This window comes from Polychytrium aggregatum (genome assembly GCF_025602895.1).
Source record: "Polychytrium aggregatum strain JEL109 chromosome Unknown BJ171scaffold_133, whole genome shotgun sequence".
Classification (NCBI taxonomy): Eukaryota; Fungi; Chytridiomycota; class Chytridiomycetes; order Polychytriales; genus Polychytrium; species Polychytrium aggregatum.
In genome coordinates, this window is record NW_026516335.1 from 96,417 (window position 1) to 111,867 (window position 15,451).

At 53.1% G+C, this 15,451-nt stretch overlaps 1 protein-coding gene and 2 non-coding genes across 3 annotated transcripts; 1 reads left to right on the forward strand and 2 right to left on the reverse strand.

Annotated features, from left to right (window-relative positions):
- Positions 1 to 7,576: 7,576 nt before the first annotated feature.
- Positions 7,577 to 7,647, forward strand: BJ171DRAFT_t387. Its single transcript has one exon. It is a non-coding gene; the product is annotated as a tRNA-Gly (tRNA).
- Positions 7,648 to 8,978: 1,331 nt separating this feature from the next.
- BJ171DRAFT_614470 (uncharacterized protein) lies at positions 8,979 to 12,850 on the reverse strand (the record flags this gene model as incomplete). The annotated part of the gene is made up of 7 exons (XM_053115316.1): positions 8,979 to 10,071; positions 10,245 to 10,347; positions 10,474 to 10,972; positions 11,223 to 11,459; positions 11,642 to 12,146; positions 12,412 to 12,685; positions 12,796 to 12,850. The coding sequence occupies 7 exons, from the start codon at positions 12,848 to 12,850 to the stop codon at positions 8,979 to 8,981; spliced, it is 2,766 nt and encodes a 921-aa protein (XP_052961738.1).
- Positions 12,851 to 14,022: 1,172 nt separating this feature from the next.
- On the reverse strand, positions 14,023 to 14,093 carry BJ171DRAFT_t388. The gene has a single exon. It is a non-coding gene; the product is annotated as a tRNA-Gly (tRNA).
- Positions 14,094 to 15,451: the final 1,358 nt, after the last annotated feature.

The following is a 15,451-nucleotide window of genomic DNA, read 5'->3' on the forward strand; positions in this document are numbered from 1 at the left end:
AAGTGCCCTCTGTTCCTCCCCGATGTGTTAGTACTCCGAAACAATCTTCTAAAATAAATCTATCATCTCTTCCTTGAATGCTTTCACGTTTCAACCTTGAATTTCACGGTACTCCCCGCTGGTTCGGCCTCTCAGCTCTTCAGCAATACAGAGAGCCCCAACAACGCCTCGTCCACCATGTTAATTAGAATGTATAGCCTATCTTTCCAAAAAATATTTTTCGAATAAACTCTGTTCTATCAAATCATCCATGCCGTGTCGTCTTTGTCTTTGTCTTGAATAATCTAGCAGCTCTGTACACTCCACAGCAATAAAGACTATTCTAAAGGGATTAATACTGACGATCAAAGTCATTATATATACCTCAACAATGTCTATTCGATGTTGAGATAGTTGGATCTTTGGATAATTGGCGAAATGTACGATACAAATACACTTCAGAAAGCTTTTGTCTCTACTTATATGGTCCTATTCAACATTTAAACTCAGGTGATACTGAATACGTTGAAGAAAGAGTAAAGTTATTACAGATCGTTGATCAAAAAAATTTCTTGAGAGAGTACAGAGTACATCTATAATACCTTTATCTAAAATGTGCCATGTATTAACAGTTACAGATGTGTGATTTTAATATTGATTTACTGGTCGACAGAAGGCCGTAGTGATGATTAGGTCTGCTAAGCTGGGTAAATGAGACGTTCTCAAAGTAATCACTGCTTCTACTACCAAGCACGAAATTTTATATCGAGGAGGTTCCAACATGGTGCACAGTACACATCATCGTGCATCATTGATTTAATCATAAAAGTGCGTAGCACAGACAGCCATGTAAAATAAATAAACAAATAAAATATGCGTATAATTAAATACTTTGCTGTCTCGCGTCAATATGAAGTATATAGAGTACTGTGCGGTAGGACGATAAACAAATATTTGAATGGTGAGTTTAATGAAATTTTGATTCAGTATTGGCTTCGTTAATTCAAGACCTATATTGTTTATTAATGCTCATTAGCATAATTATATTTTATCCCACTTAATCTTTTAGTCTGAATGCATAATATATTGATACGTGCACTGCTGAGCAGTTTGTTGATTTCCCTCACACATTATGACCTAATATGATAGTTATTCAGTGGCTAGTTCAGCTCTAGATCTGGTTCAAAAAAGACATTAGCCAAAACAGTAGGATAATTTGTCTAGCGTAGTATAGTGATTCGGTCGTCAGGCCCGTGTCATAACGACTTGAATTTCGGAAGTTAGCCTATCTATTATTCAACACAATCTATATGTTACTTGTTCTCTTATCAACGGGTCACTTGGTTTCTTCTGATTTGTTCGGCTACATCCAGCGGTTGTTTGAGTTGGGCTGCTCTATCACAACGGATTTCCGTCCCTATCTGCCGCTTGGATTTCCATGGGCTTTTGCACAGTTCGGGCAGCGGACGATACTGGCCAGGATGGCCATCGCGAAGCGGAAGCGGCGGTAGGTGATGTGGTTCGTGGGGATGGTGCTAAAGTCCGAGTCGCTAATGGCCCTGTCCCTAACCCCCCCCCCGATAATGAACAAGGCCCATGCCCTCTCCTTCTCCACGAAACGTGGGTTGGGGAGGCTGGGAGAGTCGCCGTAGAGATCGTGGATAAGTTTGCCGAAATCAAATTTGGGTAGGTCATGCATATCGTGTTCGGGTTGAGCGGGGTCGATGCTAGGGCCAGTGTTGTCTTCAGGCGCCTTTCACTTCTTAACAGCAATACCGGCATACTGGCCAGGGGTCCGGGTGTTAGTGCTATCAGGCATCAAAGTGTTGGTGTTAGTCTTGGTCTTGGTCATGGTCTTGGGGTTGGGCTGGGCTGGGCTGGGCTGGGGAGAGGGTGGGCTGGGTGGGCTGGAGAGGCTGGTTGTTCTGGGCTTTAGTCTTTGATATTAATGGAATTACGGAGGGTCTTGGTCCATTTCTGTGTCTCCAAGGTCCTGGTGGTGGTTGCGGGTCATGAAGAGCGGAGGAGAGTCGGTATTGTGAAGTGGGTTTGTCGATTGGTGCTGTAAAGAGCTCGGTATCGTCTAGATCCCAAAAAATGATATCAAGGTCAAGCTCGCATGGTTGGTCCAGTCAGTCAATAGGTGGGTCTTTATTAAAGACTTTGCCTTAGCGTCCCTTTTGGGCTCTGGCACTGGGTGTTGGCTTTGCCAACCGGGACATTTGGGTCGTCGGTGTACAGCTCTCTATCCCATGGGGCCTGTTTGCGGAGGGACGGCGATGTCAAGTTTTGCCGAACTCATCCATTCAGTGACAGTTTGGGACTCCAGCTCCGGCTTCCCTGTCCAAGTGTCTGCTCATGCGTCTGGGAGGGTTTCTTTCTCAGGTACTTGTTTGCTGCGATTGGTCAGCCCGAGGGGCTGCTGTCCACGACAGACATTTGGTTGCGATGTCATCCAGCACCGCCACGACATCCAGCCAGATCGCTGGTCTGTTGTTCAGTACTCGGCTGCGCTTGGCACGCCATCTTCTCTGTTTTTCAGGATCGGTGGTGAGTGGTCTTGTTGGCACTCGAGCCAACTTGGGGAGTGCGTCGATTGCAAGGTCGATGTAGGTGATGCCTTCGGGGATCGATGTGGGGTGAACATATTTCTCGAGTCGGTCCTTGGCTCGGACACATTCTGCTGCATGTTTTCTGTTGACATACACCTTGGGGCCGTTGGGTCCGGTCTTTTTGCACTCCTTGTCGGGTTTAGGTGGGAAACACCCGACTCGCCACAGGAGTATTCTCCTTGCTTGGGCAACTGTTGCTACTGGCATCCGCGCTGTCAGGATGGGGTCGCCTTCCCACTTGTAGGTGCCTGCGATCGACATTACTTTCTCGGGCTTCCGCTCTTTTTCAAAACTGTGAACGATCACCGCCTTCTTGATGGGTGTGCCGGTGCCAGTTCCAGATTCAAACAGGTCCAGTCTTGTTCTGTCTGGGGAGTCTCGGTGCTGTCTCTCGAGCTCCTTCCATGCGGCGCTTCCGGTCAGCTTGGAGAGTATCTTCTTGTTTGGGTTTCTTGGGGGCAACTCGGTGATGTACTTGAGCACGTGGGATCCAAGATATCCTGGGTCGTCTTTCCTGTCGAACCACCGTCCGAAGCACTTGATCATCAGTATCTGTTTTCTGGTCGCCATGGTGTAGATTCCTGTGGCTGTCATGACAGCCGGACCAGACGCGTTCTGGCGGATGTTGAGTGCCGATCGCAGTGTGTCCAGCATGCACCCCTGTAGAGTGTTCATTATCGGGCCCTTCATGTTGACGATGGCAAGGCCGTACTCCAGACGGGGCCGGATGAAAGCCTTGTAGATTTTGACGATCAGTCCAGGGTAGACTGACTTGCTGAAGATGCCGTGTTCCTTGAGCTCTTTGGTTCGGAACTGGGCTTTGTGCTTTAGTTGAGTGACGTGGGCCTCTGCGTCGATGCCATCAGGGCCGAACTGCACCCCGAGGTACTTGTAGGTGCTGGTGACGAAGCTAAGAGGTGTTCCCTTGAGTGTGATTGGGGTCGGGTTTGCTTCCGCGGTAAGCACTTCGCATTTGGTCGGAGAGAAAGCGTAATTGTTTTCGTCTGCGTGTGCTTCGGAGATGTCAACAAGTCTTTGGAGGTCTTCTTGGTTTTTTGCTACCAACGCCATGTCGTCCGCGTACATGATATTGTTGATGATGAGGTTCCCTATTCTGGGTGATGTGACTGCTCGTAGGTTCTGTGCGAGGTCATCCATGAAGAGGCTGTAGAGGGTGGGTGAAAGAACCGACCCTTGCAGCAGCCCGATCTCCAGCCAGTACGGCCGGGATTTGGTGCCGCTCACGAGAACAGCGGTGGTCACGTTGTCGAAGAGCGCGCGTAGGATGCGGATGGTATGCGGGGGGATGTCTCGTTGCTCGAGTTTGTGCCAGAGCCGATCCCGGTCAACTGAGTCGTACGCGGCTTTGATGTCCATGAACGCGATCCACGGGGTGTGGCCGTCGTTCTGTAGGAACTTGACGATTGAATCGAGTGCGAATACCTGGTCCAGGGTTCCCCTGTTGCTGCGGAAGCCTCCTTGGGAGATGTCGATGGGGCCCATCTCCTGGAGGAGTCGGCTATGTAAGATCCTTTCGAATACCTTTCGGACAACTTGTAGCAGAGAGATCGGGCGATAGTTCTTGATGTCCTCTTCTTCGCCCTTCTTCTTCCAGATGGGGTGGTTGATGGCGACATTCCATTCTTGAGGGACGATGCCGGTCCACATGCACCAGTTGAAGAGCTGACGCAGCCAATCCGAGACTTGGTCGGTTACTGGGTGTAGGAGCTCGGCACTGATCCCGTCGGACCCAGGGGCCTTGTGTTTCCCCATGCGTCGGATGGCTGTTTTTACTTCTTCTGCTGTGATTTCGCGGCCCAAGAGGCGACTGAATAGTATTTCCTGAGGACGCGGTGTATCGTTGGCTTCTTGAACACCGAGACGACTTGAGATGTTCCCAAAGTGGGCCCGGTACTGGTCCATGCTGTCTTGGTCTTCGGAAGAATCGACCGGTTGAAGAAGCCGCTTTTGACCTTGTCTCGCTTGCTGATTTCCTTGAGGAGCTCAGAGTCCGATTTGGTGGAGAGAGACTGGGCCCAGGTGTTGTAGAAGGCGCGTTTCTGTCGTCGTATGAGGTCCTTGAGTTTGTTGTTCATGTTTTCGTAGTCGGCCATGGCCTGCAGTTGGATTCTCGAGCCTTGTGGCGACTGGTTCACGATTCGATAAGCCGTGTTTCGTCGTTTCTTGATGTCAGCCATTTCCGGGGTCCAAAAGCCGTTGCGGGGAGCCGGGCCATCCTTCTTTCGCTTCCCAATGACGATTTGTGCCACCGCTGTGACGTGGTTCTTGATGATATTCCACCCAGATTCAACGAGGGCTTCGGCGTCTTCGCGTGCCATGGGTCCATCCTCTTGTGGTAGCCGGGTTCCCAGCTGTGTGATCTGCTCTACGACTACTGGGTGGTGGACTCTAAAGGCTTCCGTGTATTGCTGGAGGGTTTCGGGATCTTCGAGCTTGTTGGTTCGCCACACGAGGATTGGTGGGCGGGCAGGCTCTCTGGCGGCGTTCCATTCAAGTTCCATCGACACCATGCGGTGGTCTGAGTTACAGGTATCGTTGGAGTGGACCGTCACCGTCTTGGCGTTGTGTCTCAGTGCCGTCGAGACAAAGAAGAGGTCCAGTACTGAGTGTTGTGGTTTCTTCCCGTTGACGACGTGGGTCCAGTGTTGCCCCGTGGGGTTGGTCGAATCCACGAATTCCAGGAAGCCGCCCGCTACAGCTGTCCGCAGTGGTTGCAAACGGTTGGCGGTTTCATGGGTGTCTCTGCTTGTCTGGCCCATGCGGGTGTTGAAGTCGCCCATGATCACAGATGGGATAGGATTGTTCATTTCTGTGGTGTTGGTCTTGATGGCCGACAGGGCTTCTCGGAACTTTTGCAGGGCTGCCGCATTGGCTGATAGAGCAGGCTTGAGGTAGAAAGATCCAAAGACGATGCCTCGGAACTTGAACCAGATGCTCGTGTGATGAGGTCCAACGCGGAAGTTGCTAAAGTCTTCGAGGTTGGTGGTTTTCGGGTTCCGAATGAGGGCGATTCCTCCGGTGCCTCTTGCGAGGCCGTCGACAGAGACATACGGCTCTCGGGTTTCGAAAACTATGAGGTTCTTGTAAGGTCCGATGGATTGCTGTGGTTTGAGCCACGTTTCTTGGACTGTTATAAAGTCGAGGTCTTTTGCTTTTACCATTTCGATAACCTCGTGTATAGAGGTTTCAAGTCCGCAGACATTCAGGGTCGCGAACCTAATAGTGGGCGTAGGTTGGGGCTGCATCATTTGCGGGGAGGAGTGGTTCCTTCGCGTCCGCCTTTTTCTTGGCGGCCTGGTTTGTTGCGAGCCAGTTCCTTCGCCTTAGCAGTGATCTGCTCGGCGACGGCTGGGTCGTTCATCTTCCGTTGGTACAAGGTCGCCGTGAGGAGGTCATTGGATTCCGCACATATCCTGGCAGCGCGTTCAATGAAGCTCTTGATTTGGAGCTTCTTGGACTCCTTCTCGGCCTCGGTGATCTTCGACACGTCCATGTGTGCGACTTCAGTGAATTTCATGTCCGTAATGTGCTTCAAGAATTCTTCTCTCGAGCTCTTGTCTCTGAGAACAAACTCACAGACGCTGTTGTTGACAAAGCTGATATTGAGAATCTGGTTGGTGGCAAAGCCCCTCTCCTTGAAAGCTTGTCTGATCGTACGGTAGCTACCCCGAGGGATACCCTTGACGTAAACCCAAGCGGCGTTGTCCATCCTATCCTTTAAGGGTCCTTCCTCGACAGGGACCGAGGATCTGATCATCCTGAATGGCGTGGCAGTCTTGGGCACCAGCCACTTGCCGTCGGTGGGGTCACGGCCGCGGAGGATGGCGCCGATGGCCTCGTTCTTCTTGCCGGCATCGGCCTCCTGGTGGACTTTTTCGAGGGCCGCCAGCTTGCGCGCGTCGATTGTCTTGTTGTCGGGCTGCTTCTTGGCACCCCGCTGGGCGGCTGCTGCGTAGGATGTCGGAGCTGGGCGTTCCGAGATGGCCCGGGACGCATGCTCCAGCTCGGAGGCGAGCGTCTGCATGCACTCGGTGGCGCTCTGGGTCAGGGCCTTGATTCTAGCAGCTTCCTCGGGTTTGCTGAGGTCCAGCTTGGCGAGTTCTTCGTTAATCTTCTGAGCTTTCTTGAGAAGCTCACTCTGGATGTGCTGAAGCTGCTGTTGGGGACTCTGCTTCTTGCGCATGTCGGTGGCGCAGACGCGCTTCCCGACAGCCCTGGCATCGGCGAGGGAGGCCCGTTGTTCGAAAAGCTTCCATCCGGCTTCGTCATGGCGGGTCATCAGGCCCCAGAATACGAGGATGGAAAAATGCTTCCCGCATTCTTCCACCTTGGTGGCGGCGTCCGGGCTCATCAGCATGTTCTTGCAGACGACCGAGTGCTGGGCGTCGTCGATACGCCAGGCGGGGGGCTTGCTCCCTCTGCAACGGGAGCATTGAACTTGGTCTGCCTTCAGAGCGAAGACAAACCTAAAGCGGCGGTAGGTGATGTCTTTGAAATCGACCGGGATGAAGTCCTGGTCGGTGAGAGTGTTGTTCTTGGCCTTCTCGAGGATCGAGAGGGCCCACTTCTTTTCTTCAACCACGTCGGGCGGGTTGGGAAAGATTGCCGAATCTGCATAGAGCTCTTCGATAATTTCTTCGACGGTCTTCTTGCGACCGACGTGCAGCTGGATGGGCTCACCATCCCTGCGGTGCTTTTTGGTGGGTGCTGATTCGGTGGCCTCGGTGATACTGGCGCTACTGACCTGATGGCCGTTGCTTTCTAGGCTGCGATTTTCGTCCGTTTGGCCTGGTTCTTGGGCAGCAGGGCTGCCCGAGGTGTCTATGGCCATCTCGTTGATGGCCGTTTGGGTCGGGGGCATGTGGAGGGGGTCGTTGGTTGAGAGTGTTGAGCGGTTTGTTGATAAAAAGAGCGACGGAGAGCCTGTGCCTGTGGATCCAAAAGTTGAGATCAAGGTCAAGCTCGCATGGTTGGTCCAGTGGTAGAATTGCCGCCTGCCACGCGGCAGACCCGGGTTCGATTCCCGGACCATGCACATTATTTTTCGCCTCCAGCAGACATCCCTGCCGGCTGGGTCGGTCAGTATCATCTCCCAGGATTTGCTTGTCGGGCTTGTGTGCCACAAAAGATCGCAGCTTCTTAATAATCTAATGGGTCATATCTCATATCGATTAATTGTCTTGGATTACGCTGCGTCCAGCTTTCTTTCTTTTTTCGATTCGGGATTGCGAACATACCTTCTGGACATACACGAGCCACCGGGGTCGTGTGACACCTCGATCTTATGCTGTTCATTTTACGTGGAATTTGGATAGCTCGATTTGCGACCGAGACTAAGAGTCAGTTAAAAGCTATTGTACTGCAACAGTGCGTTGGTGAGGCTTTGAATCGGGGTTTTCATCCTGAAGGTACTGATATTGGTGGGACTGAAACATCTTCACGTTCAGATTTGGAAGGAGCGGATTTTATTGCCAAATGTAAAGCTTGGATGCAAATTCGGACCGCTAGACAGTATGGTTTCAGTGTACTGCATATTTTATCGAGTACCTTTTTATGGAAGTGCTCTATGCGTACCTAATCTTGCTACACAGGCGCTCTCAGGATCGGGCCCTGTCCAGACCGGGACCAAATCAGGCCGACATCCATGCAAGCGCACAGCTCCATCTCGTAACCGGCGTTTTCACCGTCGATGGCTTTCTTTTTAAGAGCGCTCGAGTGTCATTTGTGTTTAACTCGAATGGATCGCCAGTTTGTCCTTTATGTGCATCTCTTCCACAGCGTGCGCGTCGGTCGTACGTCATAACAACGATCGTGTTCACGACCAAACAACCGAGCAGTCGGGATCAGCATCGCAGACTGTTTCTTTTGTTTGGGTATGACATCATCCACTCCTGGGGTGTCTCGTCGTCCTCTTTGTCCTGGTACAGCTGTATGTGGGATTCCCTGAGGTGTTCCAGCCTTTGCCTTTATACTAACATTTGGCACCCAAGCAGTGTCCATCAAAACGTTGCATGGAAGGCATCCGTATTCCACCACACCAGCCTCACGGCTATCGGTGTGGTATTCACGATCTGAACTGGGTCCAAGCTGGTCCAAATACTCTTCATATTCTTCCCAACGTTCAAGCTGTTGGCAGTTGCTCTCTATAGTGAACGATATGTGTGGGTTTCAGATCATCATCGATCCCTTGAAGGGGAGGATATTAAGGCCCGATTCGCTACCAAATCATTGTTCTTGCCTAAGGTCATGATTGATACTAATGATATATTTGAATCCATGGCCCTGGTCTGTGCAGCGCCCGCCAGTTCGGCCATGTGGTGCCTGAGGATGGCCCGCATCCGATCCATCAAGCTCGGTGCCCATTGATCACTCCGACTGGTCGTTCGCTGATTTGCGATCTCTGGGTTCATTGGTGCCGGTGACGCTTGCCTCGAGCAGCCCAAAGACGGTCTTGTCTCGCTTTGCGGCTCCTCCAAGGCCGCTGATTCCGCCGACACCCTTCACGGCGGCAGTGCCGGCCTTTGCCTTGACGTCGGCATAGTTGGCCATGAACGAGCCGGCGGTGTCCTTTGACCCAAACTCGAGTGTATACGTCACCTTGTTGCGGCGGACCCGGACACTTCGAGCCAGGACCTTCTCTGCATCGGGGTCGCTCTCGGGGTCGCAGAGCTCGCACTCGCACGATGAGAATCGGAAGCTGACCTGGATGGTCCCGTCCATGTCGGACTCCCGCATCTCGATCAGATCCAGGTTGGTGAAGACCAGGACCGTCGACGACACCCAGGCGCCTCCAAACTTGAGGCCCTGCAGGCCGCAGTCGTAAGCATAGGCGACGATCGAGGCTCTGGCCATGCCTTGGCTTGTGACGGACGACCGGTTGGTGGCAGCCGGGGACGATCTCTGCGTTTGCTTCTCGCTGTCGTTCCCGACTGGCTTGTGCTGGAGCACCTTGAAGAGCCTTGTGCTGAAGAGGATGATCGGGATCAAGGACGAGACCATGATGACCAGACACGAGAGAATGATCCTCCCGACGACATAGAGGCCCTGCGAGCTCAGCTCCTCCGAGAGCGCATACACCATCGGCAGACACAGCAGCAGCGTCATCGACACCACATAGCTGCACAGTCCGATGACCCTGGACTCTTGGAAGCGCTCGTGGGCGCCTCTGGTCAGATATGCAAACACCACACAGCCAATCAGGATGGCTCCGTTCAGGACATAGATCAGGATCTCGGGGGCGGCCATGGAGCCGTGAGCCGAAGCGCACACCAGGGCGTAGAAGCTGCCCTCGACCACGGCGGTGGGACTGCCGATGGCGACCCAGGCGACGCAGACCACAATCTCGATCCCGACGATCATGGCAGAGGCGAGGATGAGCTTCCAGTCGGGGGTCTTGATGGTGCGGATGCGCTTGTATCCAAAGATGATGTAGATGCGGATCGACTTCATGAGCAGCATGCTGGATGCACAGGGAGTGAGTGAGTGAGTGAGTGAGTGGGTGAGTGAGTGAGTGGGTGAGTGCGATGGCCGATTGTATCGACGACTGGTGCTGTCCACAAGTGAGTCCCAGCCATGTCGATGAAGCAACATTGCGGTGGTGTTCCAGAGCGTGAGACCCCAACAGCACCATACCTGAACACGGACGAAAACGCAATCACCGGGAGGAAGATGCGGCCGGCACAGACCAGGGGACTCGGATCGGCCGAGAAGAAGAGTGCGGCAACCTGGCCAAACACTGGTTGTTCGAGGCAGCGAGCGAGTCGACGACGACATTGAGCAAGATGATGTAGCAATGCAGGACAGCACCAGCACCCATCGCACCCATCGCACCCATCGCACCCATCGCACATCGGCAACTTACAGGCGCCGGCCATGATCACATAGCAGCAGTTGGGCGAGATCGCCTGTATGTCCGGCTTCTTCCTCCACAGGACAATCAGCGTCAAGATCCCGGTATTGATCAGCACCGTGACAATCAGCAACACCAGCATCACAATATTGTCCGAGTCCAGGTTGTTGAAATGGATCATGAATGGCGCCGATGGCTCCGAGCAGTCCAGTTGCTGGTTGTTGTAGTAGCCGACGTCGCAGATGCACTCGATTATCGACGACGACTGGAAGGGGCCGTCGATGATGCAGTATCCGTGCTTGCAAGAGCTGGCGCTGACATAGATGTTGTTTGAGTCAAAGTACGGATTGCAGGGCGAGGTTGGGTCATACAGAGACTGGCCGCCCTGGGTGACCAGCATGAAGGCATCGTAGGCGAACTGGCGGATGTTCGGGTCGGTGTAGTGGACAAAGTTGTATTGGTTGAAGTACGTGGCGGTGGACGGCGATGCGATCGGCTCGGTCGAGAGAGTCTGGCGATCGTATTTGCCAAGGCAAGGCCGGTGGTGCAGATGATGTTGATGATGTCGGTGGTGCCGATGGTAATGAAGTTGATGACAACACAGCAAGATGCCAGACCAGCGAGTATCGCAAATGGTATCGAATCGACCATGAGAACGGGCGGTGAGCAGGCGCGAGTCATGGTCAGTGCTTTGGTGCTGTCGGTGCTTTGGTGCTGTCAGCGCCGGCGCAACGATTGGAGTCAGGTCAACGACTACTCACCGTCTGAGTGCCGCCGAATATGATCCAAAACAAGAATCGCAGGGTGGCTTGGATCTCTGCGGCGCTGACCCCATACAGCTGCGAGTCTTGGCGCAGAATGAAGAAGGTCGGTTCCATGAGGGGATAGGCATTGGGGACACTCGAGTCGAGGTAGCTTGACTGGATGGCGTTTCCGATGTCGTTGGAGATGTGTCGCAGGGCCGAGATGTTGGTCGTGATGGGGGAAGAAAGAGCAGCCTGGGCGGGGAGGAGAGTCGGTGGCAGAGGACCATCAGCTCCGTGACTCGCTGGACTGTGGATGTGCGTTGATGTGTGCACACAATCACCAGCTCGAACAGGATATCCAGTGATGTGGGTGGGACGATCATGGTCGCGCTGATACCATCGAGGCATCGGGTGCGCAACGAATCCCAACCCACAACGGGGAGGGGCGAGTGGATCGCACTTGCCTTCATCGTCTGCACGGATGGAGCGACAGTGTCGCCGTTCTTGTTGATGATGTTAGCGATCCCGTACAGATTGAAGCTGGATGCCATTCCAGATAGGGTGGCGTTCACATATGGCAAATCGACATACCCAATCGAAAACGGTACGACTTGGACGCCGTCCGACAGGATGCTGTCGCTTGAACCATAAAGAGGAGTATTTGCAGGGCCCCAGGTTGGAAGCGGATAGTATCGCGTCCCAGTGAGATTCAGGGTGGGATCGAACTTGTTCAAAGCCGAGAGGAAGTTTGCCGTCAGTCCAGCAGTACCACTATTTACGATCGTTTGGATACGCGCAGTGATCGTGGTGAGGTTTGGATTGTTCTGGGTGAGGCGGGTGTCGTTCCAGAAGGCAATCTTGCCACTGAAGATGTCGGCCAGGTTCTGCCGAGTCAGCGTGAGATTGGTGACGTTGAGGTGATATACGATGGCAATGCAGCTGGTTTCCCCGTCATCGCGAGGATAATCAAGGAACAAGATTCAGTCCACGGGTCGCTGTGATTCCACGAGCCACAGCACCAGGCCGTGATTCCACTGAATCAACAACGGCGAACACATGTCCATCCGGGCGTTGCCACAAGCACAACTTGGAATCGCAGTGCCCGGGCACATTCGAGCAAGGAATGCGGAGTCATTCCCCCATCAAGCAAACAATATTTCCAGCTGGTGCGATGGCAGTTAGATGAACGCGCACAACAACTGACCTTGCCGCAACTGGGACGGGAACAAAATGCCCGAGAGTGTTTCCTGGCCCCGTATACGAAACGTTGGAGGGAATCACATCGATAGCGGCCCATGTCAGGTTCGGAGCACCGGCCGCAAGAGCAGCTCGAGCTGCTCCGGAGCCGGCATTCGTATAATTGTAGTCCCAACCCGGATCATAATTCGAATAGACACCGGAGAGGGCCAAAAACAGGGATGAGGGGGGATTGGATCCGATTCCGCCAATGATCACGTTCGGTTGCTGACAGAATGCGCCTGTGAGACGTGTCCAGGTCATATCAAGGGAACAGTCCGAAAGAAATCAGCTTCTCGTGTTTGTAATTCATGAGGGTGTGCTCAGTCCATATCATGCGACATCATGTTACCGAGGCCAGACAGCAAGGGCAGGAGCCAGAGCAGGCACGAGTTGAGGATGGTCATGATAGCGACGCGACTTGAACAGCGATGGAGACCCGAACGAGAGGTGATAGTCTCAAAGCCTTTCGAATAAGCTCTTCAAGCGATGGAATGGATCGTCGGCGCGGAGGATCTTGATAACTTTCAATAGATATTGGACAGGAAGAATACTGGGTCAAGTCAAACAGCCGATGAAGGAAGGAGAATCTCCTTAGTTGGAAGTATAATTGATGAGGCTCAGTGTCCAGGCCCGAGAAAAGGAGGTGATCACAAAGTCAAGCCTCATCCAGACGCAAGCTCCTTGACAGAGGCAGAAAACCCAGAAGATGATTCAATTCAAGATTGGATGATGTCATACCCAAACAAAAGAAACAGTCTGCGATGCTGATCCCGACTGCTCGGTTGTTTGGTCGTGAACACGATCGTTGTTATGACGTACGACCGACGCGCACGCTGTGGAAGAGATGCACATAAAGGACAAACTGGCGATCCATTCGAGTTAAACACAAATGACACTCGAGCGCTCTTAAAAAGAAAGCCATCGACGGTGAAAACGCCGGTTACGAGATGGAGCTGTGCGCTTGCATGGATGTCGGCCTGATTTGGTCCCGGTCTGGACAGGGCCCGATCCTGAGAGCGCCTGTGTAGCAAGATTAGGTACGCATAGAGCACTTCCATAAAAAGGTACTCGATAAAATATGCAGTACACTGAAACCATACTGTCTAGCGGTCCGAATTTGCATCCAAGCTTTACATTTGGCAATAAAATCCGCTCCTTCCAAATCTGAACGTGAAGATGTTTCAGTCCCACCAATATCAGTACCTTCAGGATGAAAACCCCGATTCAAAGCCTCACCAACGCACTGTTGCAGTACAATAGCTTTTAACTGACTCTTAGTCTCGGTCGCAAATCGAGCTATCCAAATTCCACGTAAAATGAACAGCATAAGATCGAGGTGTCACACGACCCCGGTGGCTCGTGTATGTCCAGAAGGTATGTTCGCAATCCCGAATCGAAAAAAGAAAGAAAGCTGGACGCAGCGTAATCCAAGACAATTAATCGATATGAGATATGACCCATTAGATTATTAAGAAGCTGCGATCTTTTGTGGCACACAAGCCCGACAAGCAAATCCTGGGAGATGATACTGACCGACCCAGCCGGCAGGGATGTCTGCTGGAGGCGAAAAATAATGTGCATGGTCCGGGAATCGAACCCGGGTCTGCCGCGTGGCAGGCGGCAATTCTACCACTGGACCAACCATGCGAGCTTGACCTTGATCTCAACTTTTGGATCCACAGGCACAGGCTCTCCGTCGCTCTTTTTATCAACAAACCGCTCAACACTCTCAACCAACGACCCCCTCCACATGCCCCCGACCCAAACGGCCATCAACGAGATGGCCATAGACACCTCGGGCAGCCCTGCTGCCCAAGAACCAGGCCAAACGGACGAAAATCGCAGCCTAGAAAGCAACGGCCATCAGGTCAGTAGCGCCAGTATCACCGAGGCCACCGAATCAGCACCCACCAAAAAGCACCGCAGGGATGGTGAGCCCATCCAGCTGCACGTCGGTCGCAAGAAGACCGTCGAAGAAATTATCGAAGAGCTCTATGCAGATTCGGCAATCTTTCCCAACCCGCCCGACGTGGTTGAAGAAAAGAAGTGGGCCCTCTCGATCCTCGAGAAGGCCAAGAACAACACTCTCACCGACCAGGACTTCATCCCGGTCGATTTCAAAGACATCACCTACCGCCGCTTTAGGTTTGTCTTCGCTCTGAAGGCAGACCAAGTTCAATGCTCCCGTTGCAGAGGGAGCAAGCCCCCCGCCTGGCGTATCGACGACGCCCAGCACTCGGTCGTCTGCAAGAACATGCTGATGAGCCCGGACGCCGCCACCAAGGTGGAAGAATGCGGGAAGCATTTTTCCATCCTCGTATTCTGGGGCCTGATGACCCGCCATGACGAAGCCGGATGGAAGCTTTTCGAACAACGGGCCTCCCTCGCCGATGCCAGGGCTGTCGGGAAGCGCGTCTGCGCCACCGACATGCGCAAGAAGCAGAGTCCCCAACAGCAGCTTCAGCACATCCAGAGTGAGCTTCTCAAGAAAGCTCAGAAGATTAACGAAGAACTCGCCAAGCTGGACCTCAGCAAACCCGAGGAAGCTGCTAGAATCAAGGCCCTGACCCAGAGCGCCACCGAGTGCATGCAGACGCTCGCCTCCGAGCTGGAGCATGCGTCCCGGGCCATCTCGGAACGCCCAGCTCCGACATCCTACGCAGCAGCCGCCCAGCGGGGTGCCAAGAAGCAGCCCGACAACAAGACAATCGACGCGCGCAAGCTGGCGGCCCTCGAAAAAGTCCACCAGGAGGCCGATGCCGGCAAGAAGAACGAGGCCATCGGCGCCATCCTCCGCGGCCGTGACCCCACCGACGGCAAGTGGCTGGTGCCCAAGACTGCCACGCCATTCAGGATGATCAGATCCTCGGTCCCTGTCGAGGAAGGACCCTTAAAGGATAGGATGGACAACGCCGCTTGGGTTTACGTCAAGGGTATCCCTCGGGGTAGCTACCGTACGATCAGACAAGCTTTCAAGGAGAGGGGCTTTGCCACCAACCAGATTC